General features: G+C 43.7%; 7 protein-coding genes across 7 annotated transcripts; 2 read left to right on the top strand and 5 right to left on the bottom strand.

Moving 5' to 3' along the window:
- Positions 1-404: 404 nt before the first annotated feature.
- Positions 405-6,322, bottom strand: LOC6545279. The gene is made up of 3 exons (XM_001972032.3): positions 5,545-6,322; positions 3,612-3,974; positions 405-3,551 (listed from the first exon to the last, which is right to left on the bottom strand). Exons 1-3 carry the CDS (start codon positions 5,848-5,850, stop codon positions 1,611-1,613), a joined length of 2,610 nt encoding a protein of 869 aa, XP_001972068.1. The 5' UTR covers positions 5,851-6,322; the 3' UTR covers positions 405-1,610.
- A 445-nt stretch (positions 6,323-6,767) lies between these two features.
- LOC6545278 (U6 snRNA-associated Sm-like protein LSm5) lies at positions 6,768-7,357 on the bottom strand. Its single transcript, XM_001972031.3, has 3 exons — positions 7,173-7,357; positions 6,903-7,099; positions 6,768-6,842 (listed from the first exon to the last, which is right to left on the bottom strand). Exons 1-3 carry the CDS (start codon positions 7,219-7,221, stop codon positions 6,813-6,815), a joined length of 276 nt encoding a protein of 91 aa, XP_001972067.1. The 5' UTR covers positions 7,222-7,357; the 3' UTR covers positions 6,768-6,812.
- Positions 7,358-7,576: 219 nt separating this feature from the next.
- LOC6545277 (T-cell activation inhibitor, mitochondrial) lies at positions 7,577-9,363 on the top strand. The gene is made up of 3 exons (XM_001972030.3): positions 7,577-7,819; positions 7,881-8,305; positions 8,363-9,363. Exons 1-3 carry the CDS (start codon positions 7,735-7,737, stop codon positions 9,308-9,310), a joined length of 1,458 nt encoding a protein of 485 aa, XP_001972066.1. The 5' UTR covers positions 7,577-7,734; the 3' UTR covers positions 9,311-9,363.
- Positions 9,311-10,850, bottom strand: LOC6545276. Its single transcript, XM_001972029.3, has one exon. It carries the CDS (start codon positions 10,704-10,706, stop codon positions 9,399-9,401), a length of 1,308 nt encoding a protein of 435 aa, XP_001972065.1. The 5' UTR covers positions 10,707-10,850; the 3' UTR covers positions 9,311-9,398.
- Positions 10,851-11,341: 491 nt separating this feature from the next.
- On the bottom strand, positions 11,342-17,836 carry LOC6545275 (organic cation transporter protein). Its single transcript, XM_001972028.3, has 3 exons — positions 17,251-17,836; positions 12,963-13,405; positions 11,342-12,659 (listed from the first exon to the last, which is right to left on the bottom strand). Exons 1-3 carry the CDS (start codon positions 17,634-17,636, stop codon positions 11,509-11,511), a joined length of 1,980 nt encoding a protein of 659 aa, XP_001972064.2. The 5' UTR covers positions 17,637-17,836; the 3' UTR covers positions 11,342-11,508.
- A 3,264-nt stretch (positions 17,837-21,100) lies between these two features.
- LOC6545304 (brachyurin) lies at positions 21,101-22,517 on the top strand. The gene is made up of 3 exons (XM_001972026.3): positions 21,101-21,672; positions 21,733-21,831; positions 22,131-22,517. Exons 1-3 carry the CDS (start codon positions 21,132-21,134, stop codon positions 22,442-22,444), a joined length of 954 nt encoding a protein of 317 aa, XP_001972062.2. The 5' UTR covers positions 21,101-21,131; the 3' UTR covers positions 22,445-22,517.
- Positions 22,473-24,226, bottom strand: LOC6545303 (chymotrypsin BI). The gene is made up of 3 exons (XM_001972025.3): positions 23,419-24,226; positions 23,185-23,360; positions 22,473-23,115 (listed from the first exon to the last, which is right to left on the bottom strand). Exons 1-3 carry the CDS (start codon positions 23,931-23,933, stop codon positions 22,484-22,486), a joined length of 1,323 nt encoding a protein of 440 aa, XP_001972061.2. The 5' UTR covers positions 23,934-24,226; the 3' UTR covers positions 22,473-22,483.
- Positions 24,227-26,510: the final 2,284 nt, after the last annotated feature.

The raw sequence follows: 26,510 nt of genomic DNA, 5'->3' as shown, positions 1-26,510 counted from the left end.
CGGGGGATGAACAGCTGACCGGCGAAAAGCCGTTACAAGTGGAGACTTCCAAGTGTTAGACTCTACAGGGGTTGTAAAATGACCAACTTTAACGGTAGGCGGCGCCACTTTCGAGCCAATCAGCTGACGCGCCTGCCTAAGTTGTTCCACAAGTCCTCATTAACCCATAAAGCCGATTTTGTAGAAATTTCGAAATATTATAGGTTTTTTCGTGGGAAAAATCTGGCACAAAAATGTATAAATTCAATTTTGTATACACTTTCCAATTCAACAAATTTACGTTTTGGGTACAACTGTATTCCTCCTCCTCAAAACCAATATTAAAATTTTGAAATCTCATATCTTGTTGTTTATATTTTTATCTAGGGTCACACTACATGAACACATTTCTTGAGTTTTATTGCAATACATAAGTTCAATAACATTTACATTTCGCATTACATAAAAGCGTTTTAAATTATATTCGGTTGTTTGCTTGATAAAAATGGGACTAAAATTGTTGCGGTTTTTAGTGCTCTTTCACTATCACAATGAAATAAATTACATTGTTCGGATACAGTATACAATAAATATATATGCTTATGTGTGTGTATACGCTACATGTAAAACAGTATCTAATCGCATGATAGGTTAACCATATTATATGGCAAATACAGATACATATATAATCCTCTATCTATCATTACAAGACGCCAGATTTTTCTCTCATTTGGAATATGCGCGTGGCTTTTCAGTCTTTCAATAAATCCAAAAATCTAAACGTCAAAGCGTCCTAGTTGTATCGCCTCTATATAAAGTGAGTTTCATATACGTAAGATAGCTACAAGTTTAGTTTTTATAGGTCTTAAGGAGTTCTAATTTCTGAATCATCTACTCTTAGAAGTATCTCTTTTGGGCTTATCTCTGTGTATTGTCCTGCGGTTTTGGATGCTAAATATGTATCTTACATTTATAAAACTCACTTAACATATTGCTGAATAGTTAAGCTACATGTTGATTTTTGTCTGTTTGAGTTATATGTTTAAAATTTGGCTCTAGTTACCATTTCAAATGATTTCGATGTTCGGTTTTTGAAGACGCGAATGGATCAGAATGTGAGTGCACTTATGAGTGGTTGAACAAAGTAAATCGGTTAGGCGTTTGAGTTGATATAAATGAGATCAGATTGATTTGAATTCTTAATTCTTATCCTTATTTTAAAGAATTTATTTTCACAATAGACTACATTTGGATGCCAAACAAATAATTTCCTACATTTTTTACATAACTTATCTATGTTCTTAGATATTTTTGTTCAAAAAAATTACACAATTTCGAATATCTGTAAATATATATATCAGCATAGATGGAAAATTATCTATTTTTATTTCTAAATAATAATTGCATTAACAGGCTACTAAAAATGATCGATGTCGATTCGACTTTTATTCTATTAAATATTTTGTTCTATACTCATTCAATTCTATCTCATTTAAAATCATAATATTTAGTTTTAAACCTGTATTAAGTTAACACCTAACAAACACTGAAGATATTTGATCATCACCCTACCCATAGTGCACTCGTATTATTCTTGAGACGGATCTTCTTGCGGCCTAGACAAGTGTGATCTACAATCTGGTGGCCTCCGAAGTGGTCTGGACATCTCCTGCCCCGTGCACCTGCTGACTGGTGGTGGAGGTGCCCACATCAGTGGTGGGTCGCGGCAGATGCGAGTAGTATCCCAACTGGCAGGAGTTCTGGTGGGACAGCTTCTGATTTTGACTGAGTTGGTACTGGGCCGCCTTAATCGCAGCCTGTTGCTGGGGCGTCAAGCAATCGCAGGCGGCCAACAGCTCCTCCGTGGACTTGGCCGTAATTGTAGTGGTTGTGGTGGTGGTCAGCTCGCCCACAAACTCGGTGGGCGGTGGGGCATAGTTCTCCACATCTCCGTAAGTGGAGTACCTGCCGTACGGGTTCCTACGCGGCATCGAGTGGCGCTGCTGGGCAATCTGCAATTTAATGGCTGGTTTCACTGCCACAGTGTCAAGGTAACCGTAACCCACATTAAAGCCCGCCTTGTTGGCGAGATTGTCCCAGGATTTCGGTTTCTGAACATAGGCTATAGTATTGGGGTAGATCTGCTGTGGTTGCATTTGACTAGTGGTCACATGATATCGTTGGTGATAATCCCCCTGGTGATGATGATGATGGTGGTGTCCCTGGTGAATTGGCTGCTGCTGTTGTGGCTGCTGTTCGTACGACTGCCTGGATTTTGTGGAGGGCTGTCGGGACTGACCCGTCTCGCTCTTGGGATCCCAAAACAAAGTATCCGTGCTTATGGAAGTGGTATATGAAGCAGTATCTCCTGTAGCAAACTCGCTCGAGGTGCAGGAGTGTAAACTACAGTGGCTGGCTAAACCGGAGGCCAAGTCGAAGTAGCGTGATCGGGTGCTGCCAGTTTGGGATTGCACCTGGCAGGGATTGTGCATCTGGTGGGGATAGTGATGGTGGTGCGGAACAGTCTGCATGGGCTGTTGCTGCTGTTGTTGTTTCTGATGCTGCTGCTGCTGTTGCTGCTGTTGCTGCTGCTGCTGTTGCTGCTGCTGCTGCTCATGACTGTGATGGTGATGATGATGATGGTGGTGGTGTCCAGATCCTGCACCCCCGTTGGCATTGGGTGAGGCATGGGATGTGGACTTGGGTCTGACTCTCTGCTCCTTGCTCTCCACCCGTTCCCTGTCCCGGTGCTTGTGCTTATGCGTGTGCTCCTTGTGCTGGCGATGGCGTCTTCTTGTTGGCACACAATGCGTATCGCAGCAGGGACTGGCCAGGTCATAGGCATCCAAGCTCACGTTATCCGGCGCCGGCACTGCTGACTTCTCCGTCGACTTCCAACGAAAGTGGCCCAAGCAGGGATTGCACGAGTGTCCCACATGACAATGCTTCCCCGAGGACTTCTCTTTCTCTGGCTTTGGTGGTTTAGCTGGTGGCTTGTGCTTTTCACAGGTGCGAGGCGGTGGTGCGGGTGGCTTCGCCGATCCACCGCTGGTGCTGTGATATTGGGTAGGAGCCGTTGTTGTGGGTTGAGTCATCGAATTTGCATCCACGGACTCGGTGCGCTGGAGGATATAGCGCTGTACCGGTGGCTGGTGATCACTACTGCTCCTTTGAAGACCCAATCCATCTACAAATTCCTCTGAGCTGCCGTGCGTCGGTCTTAGGACGTAGCGGTATGTGGGGTCCAAGTAGTGGTAGGTGAGCATAAATTGAGCGGGAGGAGGAATGATTCCTGGACCACCCACCCCATGCTGGCGGGCGGCAACGTTAGGCACATCCTCGGTGGACAGAGCGGGTCGGTAGAAGCCTGTTTCACCACCGCCCTCTGTAGGTGATACTCCTTCCCCATCACTGGGCGAAGTATTCGCATTGGCCTTCTTACGCGCTGGCAAACTGTGCGTCTTCCACTTGCCCTCTAATAACTCACGCTCCCTGAGGTGTACCCTCTCCAGCTCGTTCATCTTTTGCTGCAACATGCTTTGCAGCTGGATGTAGCGCATGTGGAGATCCACCTGGGAAAGCAGAGGTGTGTCATAAATAAATCGTAGTTTCCTATACTCTAAATACTGTACCTTCCTTACACAGTCCTCGAAAAGGACTACCATACGCATCCTGGTGTCACATTGCTTGATGAACTCGACGATGGTCTTGTGGTCCGCCTTTTCCATATCTTTTCCGTTGATGGAGAGGATTACGTCGCCCTCACGCATGCCAGCTCGATAGGCCGGACCACCGTACTCCACGTAGTCCACGTATGTGATCATTTCCAGCTCCTCATCCCGTTTGTAGTGGATTCCGTAGCTCTGCAGCGTGAACCCATATGAGTTGTTCTTCTTCTCAACGATGATGGTGCGACGTCTTCGGTCCTCATCCGGATTGGAGGCCAGAAATCGCTCCGATTTATGGCGCCCCAGAATATGGGTAGAACGTGATAGCTGGAATGTAATTAAATATTACAGGTGTATATCTTAAAGTTGTAATATAGAATTCCCCCCTGCAAGAGCGGGATTTTCTATAGCAATTCAGACCACATTGGCCATTATCTAGCTCTGCTCTCTATCTGTGAAAGGAATGTGTTGATTTGCGGTGAAAGTGAAAAGCTCGTATGCTAAACTATCGTTGGCACTTCCGGGTATTTGCACGTCTATGCAATGTGGCACACCGAATAGCCGCCAGGTGTGGTGGTGCAAACCATCAAAATGATGTTTGCCAAGCCCATTCCTTCGTCCCTACTGTTCTTGCTGCCTTTATTGAAAGCATTTCTATGAATACAGGATGAAGCCCCCAGCAGGCAACACTTTCACTGCCCCCCTGACAGGCAAACCAACCCGGAATACAGGTGCGGGCAAAATAATACTATGCAAGCCCTACCCATAGATTAACAAGCTGGTAATAGAATAAAACAAAAACAAGAACAAACTTTATAACATTGCCACGCATAAAGTATTGGAAAAGTTCGTGCTTTAAATTAAAATAATTTTAAATTACAGAGAATATTTTTAAATATATGTGATATGTAGGCGACACCTATTTTTAGATTCAACACGCCAAGTATAGAGACACAGCACAGTACGTTCATTAACGCTTTTTTGCGCGGGCGTAATAACTGGCTTGAAAGGCTTTAGAATAGACCTCCCGCCGACTATAATGCCATCGGCAAGGAAGAGCAAATTGTGTGGCATTATGTGCAGATATACAGTGCCCGTTTAAATGAAATTGTAAAGATTTTCCTTCATTTCCAAAAGAAATCATGAAGAGAATGAGCTAGAAAACTAGGAAAAATAAAATGCAAGTGGTGCACGAAGAATGACTTCCGCCTTATAAAAGCATTGATTCATTTGAGTGTGCAAGTCTAACCATTATTTCGATTAAAAATAAACTAAACTACAGCCGTAATAACTACATTCATTTAATATTGTGGCTCATATCGTGACTTTAGTGCCCGAGCTCCCCATTTATGGAGTTGTGGAGAATATGGCATGCTCGCAAACATGCCCTTTCATTCAGTGACCCATAAATTAATCCAACTGGTTAATTTTTCAAATTGCCCGGGCCAAAGTCAAGGCCTTTCAGGGACTAAGCTGCTCCCTGGGTGTACGATACATTTCAATATATGACTATTTCCGGGGCATTGAATTATTAACACTTGATCGACGACGGCGCTTGTTGGCGGCTGTTGAGGTTGCCTGGCGAAGCGTAAACTATGCATAACGACCCGGCTGGCTGGTGGGTTAAACCGCTGGGGGCAGCAAATGCACCGGGAGGGGAGCTGGGTGGCACAAACCACCCCCAAGTGCACCCACTCAACAAGGCAGCCAGCAACCACCATCCATCACCTACCACCACCCACCACTACCACCACCACCGCCACCACCCACAAGACAAATTCAATTGAGCCAGCACTGCAGGACCTTGTCGCATTATTATGAGTCAGTGTGGGGGACAATTGAATTCAGTTGGAGACGATTGCGACTAGCAGTTGGATACTTGGCCACTTGGACATACCTGCGCATATTCGATTTCCTCGTCGCTGGCATCGAGACTCTTGTGAAACTTAAGCCTGCCCAAGCTGCCGGTGCCATTGACATAGTGCGACGCTTGCTGATGGCTCTGATGATAGAGGTGCTGCTGCTGGGTTTGGGCATAGTGCTGGTGGGGATGCTGCTGCTCCTGCTGGCAGGCGGCGGCGATGAGTGAGCCCACGGAGGTGGCATTGGAGGCCGAGATGGACACCGCTGCCGCCGTGGTGGCCGCACTGCTGGCCGCCGTTGCAATGCTCTGGCAGCTGGTGCTCATGGGCTTGCTGGCCATCCTCCTCTTATTGATTTCTTCACGCAGTCATAATTACAGGCGGATCATTCGAGCCGCTCAAATGAGACACCGACAGATACAGATACCGAAACACGGGAATCTTTCGCTGCAAAACCGTGCAGCCTCGACCACTGAAGTTCACACATCGACTGCGGCTGCTGCTGGATGACTGCAATTAGTCATGGCCATTCATAAAGTTCACTGCGAGTTGCGTTTATCAGTGCTATATCGGTTCAGGGTAAAAGTTTTCCATATTCGAGTTCGGTTCGGTTTTGTTGTCGCGTGAGTCTGTTTCCGCTTGGTTTGTTCCACTTCCGTCGAAGCCTGGTGCCGTACTGAGCGCTGTAGGTGCCGAACGGAAGCGGGAGAACGAACGCAGAGCGGTACTGCGGAGAGCCAAATGCACCCACACGCACGGCCAGCAGGGAAAAGCGGTTAATATTTATGGCACATGTTGACTGCTGTATCGCTGGAACCCAACGTTTTGGGGGTGGAGCGCATGCGCCTACTTTGCATGGCCGCCAGAGCGCAAATAGCGGTTAAATGTTAACTGACAGGCCCCAAATATGTAATGTGACTTTAAAATTTTCGAAACTGGGAAGTCCCTTTATGGAATTATTAGCGGTAGCCCTTATTTGGCACTCAATGTTAAGCTAACTTCTGCGTTGGACTAAGTGGATTAACTTAATCCTATTCCGATTTGTTCATTTATTATTTAACTCCATTTTGTACATAATATACTATTATTTTTTTGTTTAATTTTGAGATTATAAGGCAAAAATATTTGCAACTAAGAACTTTAAAAAAATCGGTTTGAATATGGTTTCTGTTAAGCCAAAAAGTCTGTTAACCTGTCAATCGCTTAACCGCTGTTAACTCGTAACATACCTTGTACATTATCCACATTAAAACGCCTGTTTTGTTATTTTACAAATGTATTTATGTTTACAAATGGAACCATGCTACTCCGCCAACTCGCCACCAGGCACCAACTGAAATTGATAAATTAGAAATCAAATTTAATAAACACAACTAAGCAGAAGAGCGCCCACCATTGTGATGTTGTTGCCATTGAGCAGAATCTGATCCAGTTTGGTGATGCGGCGTCCATCCGGCGTGTTCTCATACTCCGTCACGTCGTCCAAGAGCATATTGACAAAGTCATCGAATCCCAGAAGAGTGCCCACCATCTCCTTGTCGTTCTTCATGATAATGTGGATGCGGGAACCGATGCATTTGTCCACCAGTTCTGAAGCGAATCGCAGTGAAGCCGGCAAAAGTGAGAAACACTCGATTTGTTTACTTTAACCAGTTTTACGTACCCAGTGGCATCAGGGTAGAGATGTTGGAAGGGGGTGGAACGGCAGTCATAGCTACGTATGATTTGTTTACTATTATTTATAAGAATAATTGGAATTCCGCTAAAAACTTTTTAGCAGCGAGGTAAACAATGCGGAATTCTGTGCAAAAACTGGCCACATCAAAAATGTCAGCGATGAGTGCTGAAAAATCTTCTTCACTGAGTTAGCGTGAATATAGCTAAACATTAAATATTTAATACAATTTCATTTTAGTTAAAACTTTTTTGGCTTAATAGATGCCCCATAAAACTTTCACAAAAAGTTCTAAAGAGAAAGAGAGTTCTTATCTAAGAGATAAAATAAATTATGGCAGAAATTAAAAGGATAAATTACCCGCCAATATCGACATCAAAACAGCTAGCAATGGATTTTTGGCATTCTGCGCTACGGTCTTACCCATTTTACCTCATAATTTCAAGATCAGGAGTTATATATCTAAACATTTAATCTCTTAGCAGTCGCTACCGTATGCTGGCCATCTGTGACGAGGGGCAGGGTTGTGCCGCCGCCCACTGCTTACATAATGTCCATGTCGTTGGGCGCCAAGATCCGGAAACTGGTCACCAGCAGAAGGCACTTCCTGCTTTTGCGCCGATCGCTGAACCAAGGTCAGTTGTTTTGAATACACCACAACATTTGAGACAATCATGTGATTGAGCGCTTTTGCAGATCTGACAACTGCGCTGCGACCCTTCTACTTTGCGGTGCATCCGGACTTCTTTGCCCAGCATCCGGAGCAGAGGAACACCAACGAGAACTCGCTGAAATTGCTAAGTGAGCACTTGGAGGCTTTGTATGAACGCAGGCAGCGGAGTGGAGACACCCAAGTGCTCAAGTTCTATGTGCGCACCAGTTCGGATGCTGACAAGCGGGACTCCTTCAAGCTCATCCAGATACGCACGGACTGGCAGAGTACACGAGATCCCAAAACCTTTATTCAAGGCCTTCTTGAGTCCTGCAACTTGTCCACGGAGTATGTAAAGAACATTAAGGCCCAGCCTGAGCCGCCAAAGACCTCTGGCTTGGATTTTAAACCAAGCCACGACTATCACTATGACATGGAGTTCGCCGAGTTTGAGTCTCAGTTAAAGAATGTTGGTAGAAAATTGTACATATCAAAAACCATTTAAATACTTATTTCCTTAACCCAGGAGCGTGCCAGCAAGCGTCCAGTGCTGACCACCTGGCTGGAGGAGAATGCAGCCACAGCCAAGCAACGCTCTAAGGAAACTGCGGATCTGCAGGCCGAAATCGACAAGCTTAAAAAAGTGCTGGTAGAGAAACTGGAGTTGCAGGATGCCCGCTACGAATGCGGCTGGAACATTGAGCATTACCGCGGCTGCTTGAAGACCCTAGAGCGACTGTCCAACACCCATTTGTTGGAAATGGCTCCCCTGAAAGGTCGTATAGTGGTTTTTGCGCCCTTTACGGGCATCAGTTTAGAAGGCCATGTAATGCTATTTACCGGCGACGTACTCAGCACCTGGATTGACTTCATCAAGAACATTCCGCACCATGATGCCTATTTAAAGGTGGTGCCCGTGTATGAACGGACACTGTCTCAGGTTCTGCTGAACATCCAGATAGGCCGTCGCAAGTTTATGCCAAAACAACAGGCAAGTGGCTATGCAAGCTACCTCATGAAGGTGACCACTTCGCTCAGCGATTACCTAGGCAAACAAAAATATCCGCCGGAATGGCCGAAAACGCTGAAAGAGTTCACCATAGTGGTGGAATCAGAGGCTGGTCCTCTGATGGTAAGCCCCACTGGTCAGTTTATCACACCAGCCACCTGTCCGGGCTCCATACTCGTCGACTTCATCAGCGTCAACATGGAGCAGGCCAGGGAGCGTATGAAGAAGTACGCTCAGGACAAGCACATCGAGCAGGAGCTGATGGACTCGTGCATTAAGCAGCTACAGCTACAGTCGCTGACCAAAGATGACGCCATCACCCCAGACAAAATGATAACATCCCTTAGAGACTTATCCCAGCTGCAGTTGAAGGAACTGCAGGGATGCAAGCTCCACATAACCCACTACTTCTCGGTACTGACCGACGGCGTTGTGTGCATACCCTGGGATTTTCAGCAGAGGTAGTTCGATTTTCTCATGTGCCTTATTAGTGAAAATAAACATAGTAATAATTTTTAGATATTAAGGTTGCAAAATCCCCTCTCATTTCCAGTTAAGCTGCATCGCTGCAGTCTTCGAGGCTCCAGGTGCATTCTGCCCGATGAGCTGAAAACTCCGATACATGACGCGTGTAGACGTGATGCTCCTCGCCATCCCAGTGCACAGGATCGCCACCGCACAGAACGGAGTTCTCAGTGGCAGCATCGTAAAAGGAAATTCCTCCATTTTCATATAGCACTCTCCACCAGTTTATGGTGGGCCGGCTGTAAACGTTTTTGGTGATCGAGTGAGTTGCATTGTTCGAGGTTGCAGTGGCTGGTTCCATGAGGATGTAGCGGCTACGCCAGAAGGCACTATAAAAAGCAAACTGCGGCCGGCTGTCATTGCTGTGACCACGTTGGATGAAATAGGCAGCCTTTTTTGGATCCCGAGCGTTACTGCAAATGAGATACGTCTGCGGGCATTCGTAGATGTACGAATTTTCTTGAGTCACATTGCGGATGCATACTTTTCGAGCTGTGTACAGCAGTTGCTCATCTTTGGAAAGGTGTGCATAGATTTCCGATTGCAGGGATTGTGCAACTTCTTTTTCAAAACCAGGCTGCGAAAGTAAATTCCTGATGTTGCTCTGCAAAGCCTGTTGCACTTCGGGATCTCCACGTTTGAGCTCCTCCCTGCTGATTAATTGAAGATTCGCTTGAGCCAACTGGGTCAAACTAGCCGTCAAATTTCCCAGGCGCTGCACGACACTTAGAGGTGTTTCCAGGGCCAACACAGCATCGTAGAGAACTTCCAGAATGTCTCTGAGATAATCCAAAGTGCTGAATGTTAGACGAATGACCAGCGAGTTTACCAACGGAAAAGTGGCCACTCGACTGGCTGTGTGAAATGGAGCCTCCAATAACTGGGCGCTTCGATTGATGAAAGCCCGATAGATGTGCTCCATCAGTTGGATTGGCACATCAGTGTGCACAGCCAGCTGGTCATAAAATTCTAAAATCTTTAGAGGATCGTAAATCTGCTTGGTCTGCTGAAGCTCCTTCCACAAAGCTGTGTAAATGGCCTGCTTGAGTTCCAAAGTTCTGGCTTGATTCGCTATTTGAAGGACGAGCCTACCCCGCTCCCAATCTCCTCCGACTTCAGAGCGAATCACTGACTCCAGATTGGAAGAAACTGGATAATCCTGGGCCACCGTAGCTGCCTCATTTTTCCAGACATCGATGTGGTATAGCACCTCTTGAACCGGAGCAGATGTGTTAAGAACGGTCAACAGTTTGCTGCTGCTATTTTGGAAATTCAAACCCAGGGCGCCAGTAAGGCCAACACCCACGAGAAGAAGCCAAGCGGATGAATTTGCCATTTTCGGCTGTACTGGTTGGATGCACTCGAAGGGCGATGCTTATATAGGTAAGTGGAGAATCGGTACTTATTTGTAGTTCAATCGGATATTTACTTGCGGATTTGGTTGTTGACCCTTGTGCCAATAAATGCATACAACGTTTAATTGCATTTTGCACTTGCGGAGAAGCTGAAAAACAATGATTATAAATGGCTGGCCGTGTACATATTGCATCATTTATATATATCCATTTAATCAGTGACTTCATGTTAAAACAAACTTGTGAAGTCTGTGATCTATATTAGAAATATGTGTTACAGAAAAACGAATTATTTTTGACAAGTACTTATTTAGTGTACGTTTTGTTTGATATTTTTATCGTCTTAATATTATTTTGATTTTTTCAAAATTTATTTTAGTTTTCTTAATGTTATAAAATGTTTCAAAATGTATTCTTGGGCTTAGTCTTAACAGGTGTGCAAATGTAAAATGTTAGTATGCTGTCTGAGGTTCGAAGCTGAACTAGATTTCCGGTTTGGAACCCTGGTTTTCTGACACCTTTCGTACAATACATTCATTTTACTTACCATTTTCCTTCGTTTTTTACTAAATTTATTAAATCAATTAGAAAATATTATTAAGTTAAAAAACGTATAGTTCTTGGATTTTTTCTTTATTTACTGTTTAAAGAGGCGCATAGAATTTCTTATTTCTAGTATCACAAAAGTCTATAACGACACTTAGAGGCTAGTTGATGCTAAAAATGCAAGGTAGAGCTATAGTATTTTGGCTGTTTTAACTATTAGTTACCTAGTCGTAGATCTTAGAGCTTTGTGGAGTTGTGTGACTTGATCGATCTGCGCAGGATGCTGGATCTCAGTTCGCCACCTGTTGAGGCATTGAGGGACGCACCCGTCTGGGTTCCCCGCACAAAAGCCTGCGATCGGACCTCCTCCACGTCGGCGTTTCTCTTTTCATCCTCATCGTCGTCCACCTGCTTGGCCAAACAGGGGAAGTCCCAAATGCTTTGACCACGTCCAAACTCCTCTCCGTCGCTTAGGGTTTGCGGCAGAACATGATTAAGGGTCTCCGGAAGTAGCAGCGCCAACAAGCCACCAACAATTCCTAATATTCCGAGAATGATCAGTGGGAGAGCTTGGGAAATGTTGGCCAGATAAACAACAAATGGTGCTATGATGCTGGCCACATAACCCATGATGTGGATGAAGGCCACTGCCTGAGCCCTAACCACAGTGGGCAGAACCTCAGCCGCCCATTGCAAACCAATATTATAGCTGATGTTCACAAAGAACCGACCCATGATGGCCAGGGCAGCGGAGTATATACCCACGGGCACCACAGTGGCCAATAAGCTGAACACTCCGCTGAGAACCATGGAGCTGCAGGCCAGCCAACGGCGTCCAAACCGATCCAGGATTACCGTGAGCAGAGTATCAGCCGGCAGCTCGGTGAAACAGGCCAGGGTGAAGGTGAAGAAGATGTCCAATCCCAATGATCCCACATTCCTCACATGTCCATCGAAGACCAGGGATATGGCCATCCAGATAACAATAAGCAGCAGAGTAGTGCGGCGCAATCGTGGTGACTTAAAGAGATCCAGTACAGAGTATTTGCCATTCTGGGCCTCCTGCTCCTGCATCCTCTTACAGCTGTCCGTAAAGATTTGATATGTCTGAGCGGGCACCTGACGCCCGTTGCCCTTCTCAAGTTTCTTAAGGATTCCCACGGCCTTGTCCACCTTTCCCTGTGAGACCAACCAGCGAGCTGATTCTGGCACCACGAAAGGCGTAAATATAGCCAGGAGTAGCGGGGCAGAGGTCACGATGGCCAGGTGTTTCCAATCTGCCAGGAAGTATGCAATCCAGGGAAGAAGGCATGCGGCGCCAGTGAAGAAGATAGCGATCGACATGTTCGCCACAAAGGTGCGGTACTTGGGACCAACGTACTCGAGAACTAGGAAAAAATGAAACACAAAAATTAAAGCCAGTTTATCGACTGAAAATAGACTTCTGTATCTATCATTGTTTTATGAGTTCTAATGGTTCTACATTATGGCAGACAGCTATTTATCACTTCACAATAAGGCTTATGCTTCTACTTTTACATTTCGAAATCACGTGGTCACTTTTTAAGTTCTTGAAACTTTCACAAGAATGGTTGATTATTAATGATTGATTAGCACATTCACATTCCAAGTTTTTAATTTGATTTAAATGATATCTCAAATGAACAATAGTAATAGGATCACGAACTCACCCAAAATGTACATCATTGTGAAGCAGTTGTCGAATGCGAATCCCACAAAGAACCGCATGATGGCAAACTCCCAGAAGTTGCTAACAAAGGCAGTGCCCACGCCGGCCAGGAGTCCCATCATATTGGTGCCGATCAGGGCGGGAATACGACCAAACCGATCCGCCACCCAGCCAAAGAGCAGTCCTCCCACGATGGCGCCCAGAAAGAATATGGACTGGGCGTAGGTGGGCAGGGCGGCGTCATCGCACACCCAGTTCTGCTCGGTGGCCACCGTCGAGTAGGGTATCTCCGTGAAGTTATATGACCAGCCGTTGCGGCACTTGACCCGCGGCCACTTGGGATCGGCCATCACCTTGCCCTGGCCAAGTATCTCCGTGTAGTTGACGTCATACATGTAACAATTGTTGTACTCGCCGTTAGTCATGGGTATGGAAAGCGCCAATCTGCGAAAAGGAGGCGCGGAAAGGGGGTTACTTTTCGGTCAGTGCAATTAACTCATCCAGGGTCAGGCATGTGGAATTGTGTAATTGTCTCCAGTTCTCAGACGCTCTAAGCCATGGCCAACACTTCTGCATTGAGCACACAAACAGCAAACAGAAGTACATATATCTTAACATGGTTAAGTATGCGAGACAACTTAATTATCATGATCTTGAGCGGTACTCGAAAATGCGGTTGCGACTTAAACGTTTTCGGATACACTCTAAATGCCCATGTCTGCTCCATTTTGGCCGGTCTAAAGTGTTTGCATTTGGGGTATTAACAAGATTGATTGCTGTGCAGTCATGATAAATGCGGTAAAGCGGGGAACTAACAAAATCATGTAATATTTAAGGTATTTAAGATTACCTTATTAGATACTTTTTATACCCGTTACGGTTGTATGTAGTATATATATATTCTTGATCAGGATCAATAGCCGAGTCGAACTGGTCATGTCCGTCTGTCCGTCCATCTGTCCGTATGAACGCCCCGATCTCAGAAACTACAAAAGCTGGAATGCTGAGATTTAAGTTTATAAGTTTATCTCCAAATGTTACCACGCCCACTCTAACGCCCACAAGCACAAACACTTGCACTTTCACTTTCATTTCATTCTATCTTGTTTTTCTGATGTTATGATGTATCAATTCAAAAATGTCCAGGGGCTAAAAATCTAAAGTCCATAACTCAACTAATCTTAATCGGATTTTGACGAGGCATACCTCTAAATGTTTCTGGAGCAATTCTCTAAAAATCTGCATTCAAATTTAGAATTTTATTTTTTTTCAACTTTTTTGTAATTTTTCTGATATTATGATGTTGTAGAAATGCAAAAATGTCCCAAGGCTGTAGTTCTAAACTCCATAACTCAACTAATCTTAATCGGAATTTGAAGTGGCATACCTCTAAATGTTTCTGGAGCAATTCTCTAAAAATCTGCATTCAAATTTAGAATTTTATTTTTTTTCAACTTTTTTGTAATTTTTCTGATATTATGATGTTGTAGAAATGCAAAAATGTCCCAAGGCTGTAGTTCTAAACTCCATAACTCAACTAATCTTAATCGGAATTTGAAGTGGCATACCTCTAAATGTTTCTGGAGCAATTCTCTAAAAATCTGCATTCAAATTTAGAATTTTATTTTTTTTCAACTTTTTTGTAATTTTTCTGATATTATGATGTTGTAGAAATGCAAAAATGTCCCAAGGCTGTAGTTCTAAACTCCATAACTCAACTAATCTTAATCGGATTTTGAAGAGGCATACCTCTAAATGTTTCTGGAGCAATTCTCTAAAAATCTGCATTCAAATTTAGAATTTTATTTTTTTTCAACTTTTTTGTAATTTTTCTGATATTATGATGTTGTAGAAATGCAAAAATGTCCCAAGGCTGTAGTTCTAAAGTCCATAACTCAACTTATCTTAATTGGATTTTGAAGTGCCATTTTTGAAAAATGTGTTTTGTTTTCACTTTTTCATTAGTCTTGTAAATTTCCATCGAATTGCCAAAAATCGTGCTACTACACCCGCTCTACCGGGTTGAATTTGTTGAATTTTTGTACACAATTTCTACCGATATTCCAGAAAATGTCGAAATTTCTCGTTTGCACTTTCACTAGCTGAGTAACGGGTATCTGATAGTCGCGGAACTCGACCTTAGCATTCTATATTCTTTTTCTCACGTTGAATATCATTTGGTTGATTATTATTGATAAAATATATGAGTGATTTAATAGTTGAAACTCCTTTTTCGCTTCCATAATGTCAACAGCCGTTTCAAGTTATGGATTTATTCAAATAACAAGCTTTATTCCTCATGAAAAATCTATTATCATATTAAACCGAGAACACACTTTGACATTAATCGATTAAATTAACATTATCTGCTGGACAAATTTATATCGGAATTATTCACTAAGTGAAAGAATTGCATTTCATAACAGGGAAATCTTTTTAATCAAACACTTTTAACTTTAAATTAATGAGTTCGAATTTGAACCATGTAATATTGTGAAAAACAAAATTTTCAAGTGCTCAGTTTCAAGCCTAATTTCCAAGCCAGAAGAGTGTCTTAAATTCGGTCCGGCCGACTACAGTCCATCGTTCAGTCGGCGGTCTCACATCATCGCCGCCACACAACATTAGTCTTGATGATTGTTGTTGCTACCGGAGTTTGGCTGCTGCTGCTACCTGCTGCGTTGTCGCAATGTTCACGCTGCGCTGCTGCTAATTAAACAATTTGGCCGGCCAAGCTGGCTTATCTAACAGCCCCCTTCCCCCGGTGGCACGCCATCCCGCCATCCCGCCACCACACCACCCCGCCACCCTACCACCCACTCCGTGGCGGAGGAAATCGGTCTCCTTGCCACTGAACCGATCGGTGGGCTGTTCGTTCGCCCCGGCAATTATACAGATGAACGTTTTTCGCAGTAAGGTTCTTTGCCTTATTAAGCCGCCGCTCTGAGTGGAAAACCCAATCATGGCCCAAGGTCGTCCCGACTGGCCGTTCTATGCCAACTTGGCTCTAATGACTCTGGTCAGAACACTCGTTTTCGTTACGTTTCATTCGTTTTCAATTCAAATCGCGCTGCATGCTTCAAGACTTTGCAAATACTTTGTATACTCGTACAATTTGACTAGTATGTAGAATCGAGAATTTTGGGAATGGCGGTTAGAGCGCCAAATCTTTTCGCGTGGCCAGTTCTTTTAATAAGGCTTTATCCAGTTTGGTTAGGCTAAAACCCACACTATGTACATATGTATATTTTTGCAGGCTTAACCGGTATTAGCCTTAGCCTTTCGATTCCAAGGTGATTGGTACTATTGGTTGTTAGTTATTGTGATCGATCAATTGCTTATTTTTTGTGAAAGTTAAAACGGAACCGCATATTTAAGATTGCCATTTACGCACAAAGATAGTACTTCCGGATGGGGATTGTTTGAGTCGATTGTGCAAACGGGGTTCAGGAAAATGAGGTAGATAATTGTGGTTAAACATACGCAATAATTTGTTGTTATTCTTGCTGAATTCTTTGAGCTACTCGATCTCGTTTAAGACCTTGAACTTTGAGGTATTTGAATCTGAGTTTATTTTAAGAAATCAAAAGTTCAAAATATGATTGATTATTATGAGTAATACCGTGAATTCAATTACAATAGTTGATTGATTTTAAGAGCTGCAAGTGTAACTTTTATTGAACAAATTGAATTGGTTGATTGATCTAACTATGATAAAATGTGGCACTTTTTTGTTTATGATTCCTTAAAGCGATCCGTTATATGCATAGCATTATTTATAACAACTTGATAACATCTACTTTCAAAGCAATTATATCGCGGAATTGATATGCCCATTACCACATACCGTAACAGACTTTAATTTATTAATTATTATTATTTAGCACCCACAGCTGAAGGCAATCATAAAGTTTAAAAACACGTTGTCATATGAATAGCCGCAGTCTTCACAGTCTTCATTACAATTTTGCATTTGAGGTGACGTCTAAGAAAACTGCAGCTTTGCATATAATATAGCAGTTTTGCATATAGTATTGCAGTTTTATATTCAAAGTTTTGCAGTTTTGCATATAGTATAGTGTGTTGGCCACCGCTCAATTACGGGTATTATTCACAGCACATTTGAATATTTATGGCACACATAACGTGAATTACGCGCCTAACTGCGGATGCCATAACCGAACCATGGAGCCGAAAAACTCTTTCTTGTATTTTTCCTTGGCTTCTTAAGTTTTCGAGGGGAAAACCCTGAGTAATGCGAGATTTTCTTCAACAACAACTCAACTTACCTGGCCTCCACATCCAAGCCGTCCAACTCGGGCACATGACACCAATGCTGTTCGGGCACCAAGGTGAGGAATATTTGAGAAAAGTACACAAAGGCCACGAAGAACGAGAAGGGGATCATGCAGATGAACAGCAGCTTTTGATATCGGCCAAACTCCCCGATGAGGGGGAGTATGTCATCAAAGTCCATGCTGGGTGGCAGCGAATCACTGCCATTTCCACCGGCCGCATCCTGACCCTTCTTGAAGCCACCCATGTCCAGCTGGAGCTCTTTGTTGCCACCGCTTTTCCGGCGATGCAGCGTGTCTGCTCCACCGCCACCTTGTGGGGGCTCCTCGTGAGTAAATGCTTCATTAACGAAGTACGCTTGCTTGGCCTGGCCTTCCATAACTATTGACTTTGGGGCAATGTGGTGTTCCCGCGACCTTGCCTTATGTGTGTCACTACAAGTGATTCAGAACTTGACCGAAACGGCGTAAAAATCCAATTTGAAATCCAAATACTCGATCGAATTCGATTGCGGCGCACACGCGCGTTTCCGTTTCAAATCTGCAACTGACTGAGCACGCGCGCCAAAAGCCGTTTTTATATGAGCCCGGCCAAGAAGCTCGGCTTTGGGGTTTGGGGCTTGGGGCTTGAGACGCTGCACTTGCTGCCAAGAACAAGAAGCCGACGGCAGCGAAAGTTTAGCAGCTGAGCAGCTGTTTGTTTGGTTCACACAGCTGGCAAACCGGTTCCTTTCGTATAGGATCGGTATTCTGAATCGGCTCTGATTCGGCTGGGGGATTACAGAACGCAGGCGAGCCCCAGAACGATCATATCGGATGCCTGATCTTATGGCGGCATTTTGTGTTAAGAGCTCTTGATTGCTTATTTTTAGGCCGCCCGAACTGCCGAACCATGACTCCCAGAAGCTCGTGAGGTGCCCGTGCACATATTCTGGTCCCAGGTGGATCTCAATTTTTATTAATAACACCCAAAAGTGGTAGAATGTCCGTGATTCATGCTCAAGTCACTTGGTGAGATTGAGGAACTTAGCAAAAAGTATTTGTTATTTGTTATATTCATAAATACGTCACGGCCCATTCATAAACTGAGCAGAGAGGGTACTAAACTCGACAACGGAGTAAGCCATCTAACGAAACGAGTTAGAGTCCGAAGATCGAGGGAGATGGGGGGAATTAGCCTTCAAAGACATGACAGCAATTTATTTAAGCTTAACAGTTCATTGTAGCAATTGAAATTGGTATCACGTGAATCTTCATTATTTTATGTTTTCATTAAAGTTTTAATGTATTTCAATGTGTATAATAAAGATAATATTGCTCAAAGAAAGAAAGTTGTTATCTAACACTCATATAAATAAATAGTTGTTATTATGCGACGTCTTTTAATAGTTTATCCTACTTATTAACATATTTACATGAGATTAATTTGCGAATAGCTGGAACAACAAAAATTTACAAGAGCTTTTCTTTTCTAAAAACAAACTATCTAGTTTGTTTTTTACTTAACATCTTTGTAATACGAATTTCGCCATTTGCTGATATTAGGATAGTATATTTCCATTGCGAATTGCTATTCGTATTTGGAAAATTTATATAATTTTTGGGATCGAAAGATTTTTGTATTGATTAACATCTATATAATAATTCATATGCAGAGCTGGTCAAAAAAGGCGTATTGCATAAAAGAATTCAATTCTAATACGAAAACAATTAACAATGGAAATTTATTTTTCAACTAATACTTTTTCAATTTTAATAATTAACATATGTATTTGAAATGTTAAGATCAACATTATGCCCATTTCAGTCTTATTTGTGCTTATTTGCTAAACAGCCAAACCTAATTTAATAGAACGTTACAAAAGTGCGAAAATTGTTTAAAACTCATTTTCCAGTACAAGTATTTTCATATTTACAATTGTTTCTTATCTTATTTATTGTCATCTTCGTCTTATAAGGACTTCCTTCCAAAACTGCCAATCATCATAATTCCTTTTCGAGACACACTTTTGAAAGAGTTACACATCAACTTAATTTTGAACTCGTTCGATTTGAATTCAATGCATATGATTATTTTGTTTCTGTGTAAGAATACGTGTAAGCAATTAGAAGGATACATATATTTCATTCAGAGCTTAACTGTTAAATTCATATTTTGATGTGTTTATGCCTTTTAATCTTATTTATTTACAAATGTTCGTGTTTTCAATTTAAGATATTTAAGATGTTATATCCCGGGGGCGGTGGCGCATGCATGCATTTATATTAATTATGAAGTCGCACCCATATCAAGTAATTTCGCTTCTCATTACAACTGCACACGAAAATATTGTTCCCTTGACCGCTGCTGCTTTAAACCAGTTCAGTCTCGCCTTATAAATTATAATATTATTTTACTCTTGCTAAGTGTATGTAACATAAACAAGATTAGCCATTTGCCATGTATTTCAATTAAGATATATTTATCATGTGGGGACAAGTGGACCATCAATGAAATTGGATCGATACTCGGTTACAAAGCTGAATGCTTTATAAAAAGCCATTATTTTAGGTAGCGAAGATAGTTTCAGATTATACTATATTTCTTTTATAAAATGCTTTATAAGGTTTATAAAAACCTCATAGAGTATTTAAGTGTTCGATCCTCAGCAACGAGCTTCACACCCAGTTTGATTTGGATTCATTAGGCTATGTGCTTGGTTTTGCTACAGTTTAAAAGTTTGCTACGCATTTAATGTTTTAATTAGCTGTGCTGTGGACCTGCTTCAAGGACTTTTGCCATTTATTATTGCCAATTTGCTAAATGTATCTATCAACGATTGTTGAGGACGGCAATGTTTCAGATTTATAACGAGATAGTGTCATATGGGTAATTCGGTTTTATGTGTGCCTACCTGGGCACTTGGCAGGTGTCATTTGAATTGTATACTTTTTAGAAAGCTGTGCTAATTAAATGGGTAAATCTGTCCTTCTATGGGAAACTGTACGGGAGTTCTCTGTGACTCTTCTCTGTGAACTTGTAGCTGGTTGGACTTCGTCTCGACGGGATTGTTATGACGGCTTTTGTTTGGGCCCGCTCAACTTTAAGACGACCTTCAATTGAGCAAACAAAAATTGTTGCATTAAATCCATTTCCGTTTTGATTCATGTCTCGCTTAGTTCTCCGCCTTTGTTTCAGCTGGTTTTTACTTATTTTATATCCATTTGATTCCATAAGTATTGAGCTTTAATTGAGTTTGGAAGTTGTTTTGAAAATACCGAACCTTTTAATTGAATTGAGGGAAGTGCATCGGCTGTCATGACATCATAATGAGTCGGCAGGAAGCTCACACGTACGACCGGACTGTTTACTCATATCATAGGCACATCGCAGTTTAAACTACCAGAATTATGAATGTGGACCTAGAAGCTATGCACTTAAATCACAAAACCCCTTTGCTAATCGATTTCAGCGGTTCGCTATCGCCGCCCATACAAGTGTTACAGATAAGCTAAAGCAAAAATACAATTACATTATCGGAAGACTATAAAATTCTAAAAGTAGATTTGCTTTCCTCTATGCTATTCCTGAAATTATTATTAGTAATTATTAGTATAAGAAGAGTTGACGTAATACTAGTTTCAGTAAACCTACAAGCTACCACTTTTAAATGGTTAATTGCCGTTGGCTTGTCATCACTGACAAGAAAAGCCTACTACGAACTGATTAATCTCTTTATTGCTAATACTGGGCTAAACCTATTCACACTTTTTGGTTTGCTTGCCCTCCTTATCGCTAGGAATATCGGTAGCATCGGCTCTATCAGTAGTGGCCAATAGACGATTATAAATCACCTCGGGTTACTCCAGCCTGGTTAATTCACTAACGATAATCGATGAATTATGATACCCACGCTCCCTTTGAAATCCGTATAAAAGTGACTGAGTTCTTGGCTAACAGTTTAGTTGCGATCAAAATGAAATTCGCCTGCGCTACGGTTGTGCTTTTGGCCACCATCCTTGGGGCCCAGTCTGTGGACTGGGAATCGGTCAAGAACCTGAACATCGAGGCCCCGATGGCCAAGCTACGCGGCGCGACGCTGCCCAACGGAAGGATTACCGGAGGACAGATCGCGGAGCCCAACCAGTTCCCCTACCAGGTGGGACTATTGCTGTACGTCGACGGAGGAGCTGCCTGGTGCGGAGGCACCATCATCAGCGACCGCTGGATCATCACCGCCGCCCATTGCACGGACAGCTTGACCACCGGCGTGGATGTCTACCTGGGCGCCCACGATCGCAAAAACCCCAAGGAGGTTGGACAGCAAATCATCTTCGTGGAGAAGAAGAATGTGATCGTGCACGAGAAATGGGACGCTGACGCCATCAGCGACGACATTTCGCTGATCAAGTTGCCAGTGCCCATTGAGTTCAACAGTGAGTGTTTCGATACTCGTGTTATTACAGAAGTTCTTAATTAGTTCAAATACTTTGCAGAGTACATCCAGCCCGCCAACCTGCCCGTGAAGTCCAACAGCTACAACACCTACAGCGGAGAGAATGCCATTGCCTCCGGATGGGGCAGGACCAGCGACGGTAAGTGAGCGACTACAATTTTATAGCAAACAAGAAGTCACAAGAACATGTTGTGACTCTTCATTTTGTGTGGTCACCGAATATGCAACATTTACAATCGATTTTCTATAAATATATCAAACTTATTTCACGATTGACTAAAATTATCAAGAAATGTGTTGCAAGCGTATCAAATGCATTCTTATTTCATCGATTTAATTTCCGATTACCTTTGGCCAAGTGAATATAACTATGAACTATAAATCTTCGTATAATCACCTAGAACTGTTCCAAGCTATATTTAATTACTTTCCACCCAGCTGAACTCGGAGCCACCGACATTCTGCAGTACGCCAAGGTTCCCATCATGACGAACAGCGGCTGCTCCCCCTGGTACTTGGGCATGGTTTCCGCCAGCAACATCTGCATCAAGACCAGTGGCGGAATCTCCACCTGCAACGGAGACTCCGGCGGTCCTCTGGTCCTGGATGACGGCAGCAACACGCTGATTGGAGCCACCTCCTTTGGCATTGTCTTCGGCTGCGAGTTGGGATGGCCCGGTGTCTTCACCCGCATCACTTACTACCTGGACTGGATCGAAGAGAAGACTGGTGTGGCCAACTACGGCAACTAAGCATTACCTTTGATCTTAAAATAAACGTTTATTTTTGGATTACAAGAAATAAAATTCGTGTTCGGAGTGTGGACGTGACCGTGTTCGTGGTCTCACATCATCGGAGATGTCCTCATTGGAAACGGGTACCGGATGCACATCGAGTTCGTCGGGCACATCGTCTTCCAACTGATCCACCGTTTCCAAGCGTCGACTTTGTCGTGGTTTTCCATATTCCCGTACATATTGATCGAAGAATATTGCTTCCGTGGTATCCTGGTGGGCACTTACACCAGTTTCATCGCTAATCCAATCCAAATAGGAGGCAACTTTGGTGAAGGCCGCCGGATAGCCGCGATCGCAGCCGTATATGCTGCCAAACGATGTAATTCCCACCAGGACTCTCTTCTTCGAGTGCCGCCTTTGGAGAACCAAAGGTCCTCCCGAATCCCCGTTGCAAGTTGAACGGGCATTCCTTCCACTGGTGCATATATTTGTACCTCGATAGGAGAGTGGAAAGTTGGACTTGCAGGTTCGTCCATCGATTATCTGCAGTTGGACATAGCGCAGCACATTGCTAATCGCATGGACTCCGGTGGCATACCGACCCCAACCGGATGCGATGGCCAGCTTGTTCTTGAAACTACGGTACTCGTAGTGCCTCTTCGGCAATTGAATGGGATGGATGCGCTCTAAAATGATGTATATTTAAAAGATTTAGCTAGTTCCAGTGCTTTTGAGCACCTTTCACCAGAACTCACCATTAAAGCTGACGGCATGAGGCAGTCTTACCAGAGCAATGTCATCCTTCAATCTCTTTGGATTCCAGGTGGGGTAGATTTGAAAGTTTTCGCTAGGCACCATCAGTCGAACCTGGCCCTTCTCCTTGGCGTTCTTGATTTCATTGGCGCCCAGGAAAACCAGGGCCCTCTTTGCCCTGCCATTTGTAGAGCGTTAGGATGATTGGTTCGTTAGTATCTCTAATGGTCACTTACATGTCAACACAGTGGGCGGCGGTGATGACATGCTTATCAGAGATCAGTGAGCCACCACACCAGTACAGACCCTTGGGTCTCTGAAGCAGCATTCCCACCTGGTAGGGAAAACAGTGGGGATTGCCAACATCACCGCCGAAGATGCGATCCATCGCCATCGCGCCCTCGGGCAGCATCTTCTCCATCAGCGGCGTGGTTTCCAGATTGAGAACCAGTGGCTCCCGATCATCCTCTTCGCTGAAAGCGACCACCTCCCTGCCCATTCCCATCCCCTTCATATGCCGAGTGTCCACGTTGCTGGCACTCATTTCCGCATCGTGCTCCAGGGAACCGGACGAGGATGCGGAGGAGGAAAATGGGGAGGTCGAGGAAGTGGAAAGACCCGCGGGGCCGGGGTACATGGACACCAGGTACATCGGCTTAACCTGCTGCCAGTCCAGCGCGATGCAGTGCATCGTTAGCCATGTCAGCCAAATGAGCAGCAGCAGCGTGGCACTTGCAGATTGTTTGGACATTGGCTTGGTCGCTTTGTTCGCGCACGCATTTAATTTTTAATTGCGAGTGCAATTGCTGGCACTTATGTTGATTCGACTGCTTTCACTGCTAACTGTGTTTCCTTTGCATGGTTTCCTGCTTAGCTGAATGCGGGGATTCTAAAACTGCTTACTTCCGGATCTGTACGTATTCTAATCTAGGTTTCTTGGGGGAACAACTTGCTGGAGCCTTGCTTCTTACTAGTTTTAGCGACTATTCTGATCAACTTTTCTTAAGAACTACTTCAGTTTCTCCAGTTCGTTTATAATTAATTGTTAGCTAATTTTTATTTTATTTAATATTAATTTTCTATCCTGGCCTGGCGCGGCTTAAAATTTTCAAAAAATGTTATTGGAATTCCAATTCCCAAGAATTTCTTGCGTGTCTGGTCAGTTTGTCTTAACAGCTTTATGTTCTTACTTCCCTATGTGTGTATGCAAGTATATATTTAATTTGTTATATTTTTTTATTTTGATTTACTTCTTTTTTTACTCCTTTAGGTTTTCTCTAGGGACGATCTTAGGTGAATCTGTAATTCCTTGACCTGCTTCCTATCCTGCTTGCTAAAAGTCTTGTGCTGCTTGTTCCGTTCTGACCACTGCTTCCTTGACAGTGGAAACTGCTTTCCTTTCGATAGCTGGACTTCCTGACTTCCTTCGCTTCCTCTTGTAACCCACTTCCGCGCCGCTTGCCTCCTGCCACTCGTTCACCCACTGGTCACTTTTGTTTTCCCGTTTGGCAAAGCCGTTACGCTGGTTACTGGACACTTAACCGCTTTGAAAACCCCAGTTGAAATCGCAACGCGCGTCGTAACCTCCAGTCGCCGCCAGTACTGCTTTCTTCGCGTCTATTTAGCCACTGCGCCGGCGCGCAGGTTGCCAGCATTTTTATAAACTCTTTTGCCAGCAGCGCTGAAATTGCGCGCCGCCTTAATTATTTCATCTATTTGACTGCATTTCAGCTGGCCACAATTGCAGTTGCATCAATTTGGATTCATTTGCCACTGAATGGTGCTCCTGTCAATCGACGATCTCTCTCTTTATTATTTGCATCTGACTCTTGGCGCTTCTTTTCGTTGAGGAACTGTCACTTTTCGCAGTCGGAATCCGCCCTTTGCCTCAAACGTTGGTCCGCATTTTAGTCGGAAAATGGAAATATGTGCCGCATAGGTTACATTTCACCGTGGATCTCGGCCTGTGTTTGTGGTTTTGCCATTTAAATGAATACGAAGCTGTAACTCTAGTTATCCGCCCGCTTTGGCGCTATTACATCACTCCCCACTTCACTCACTTCTCGCTTTAACTCCATCTTCATTATGCATTTGCGATCGTGTTTTATATATTTTTTTCTCTTTTTGTTTTTAGTCTTCCATTGAGAAAAAAGCTCCAGTGGTTTGCTGTAAGTGAAACGACAACTCAAGCTGTTATAGTTATACGATTTGCAAGCCGCCTCTGTTCCATCTTCAGCCTAAGTTGGGATATTATTTGGTCACACAGTCAAGCCTCTTTAAGTTCAATTTGATTTCTATTCCAGATAGCATTTAGTCGAGAGTTTTGAACATTGGGTAGCACTATGTAAAATCATCTAAGTGCAAATTCTTCAAAATTATAGTGTCTACAGGTCTAGCTTTGTTTTCAAGTCTTTAAGCCCGTTGCTTGAAAAGTATTCAAGTTCGCGAAGCTTGACTGTGCGATTTGGCTTCGCCAAGCATAGTGGCTCCAACTTGATGGTACGACTTTGATTCAAATTAAGCCGACTACTGGGACTGCAGGCCTCAAGGTTATTGCCAGGGCAGATGTGGGAGGTTCAAGGGAAGGGGCCTGTGCCTGGGTTTCGGTTTGGGTTGTTTGGATTGGGTGGGCGGACACCTGTCTGTGGCTCATAGACAAGTTAACAGTTTTCCATTCGGTTGCATGCAGCACTGCAATGGCATGTGTAGAATTCTTAGCAGGAAATGAAGTGCAGCATAAAATATGCATGTGTTGTTAATTAAATTAATTCGTGCACCGCCTGCCGCTGGCTGAGATAATCAGCTTTATTTGGTGTTGAAAGTATTTCTGTTACCTGGCTGGCCATTGTTGTCGATTTAGGAAATTACTGCGGTCTGTGTGCCTAGCCAAGCAAATAAATCAAATCGTCTCGCGCTCGCCGATGATGTGATATGTTCAAATCGAATCGAATTGAGGTAAATCAGATCGCGATTGGATCGAAATGAAGCCGAATGTAATGAGGCTGCAACAACAGTGAGGCACAACAGCACGGTTATGCAAATGCAACAGCAAATGCGCCACAATACAGCGCCACAGCGCCACAGCACCACAGCACCACCACCCACCTCCCCTTTGTTGGTGGCGGTGCAGTTCGATATCGTGCGGTGGTGCGTCTATATCTATAGATATATATTCGCTGCATAATCGCTCCCGTTGCATGTTGCACTCATTAATAATGGGCGCGTTTTTGTTACTGCATTTTATTGCACTTGCTAATCACGCGGCGGCCGTTAAATAATTGAGCTTGAACGCCACCCGGCTCGCACAATTCGTCCAGGATTTCGGCCA

Source organism: Drosophila erecta, unplaced genomic scaffold (genome assembly GCF_003286155.1).
Source record: "Drosophila erecta strain 14021-0224.00,06,07 unplaced genomic scaffold, DereRS2 tig00000021-arrow-pilon, whole genome shotgun sequence".
Classification (NCBI taxonomy): domain Eukaryota; kingdom Metazoa; phylum Arthropoda; class Insecta; order Diptera; family Drosophilidae; genus Drosophila; species Drosophila erecta.
Note: the sequence above shows the minus strand (reverse complement) of the source record. Positions and strands in the feature narration are given on the sequence as shown.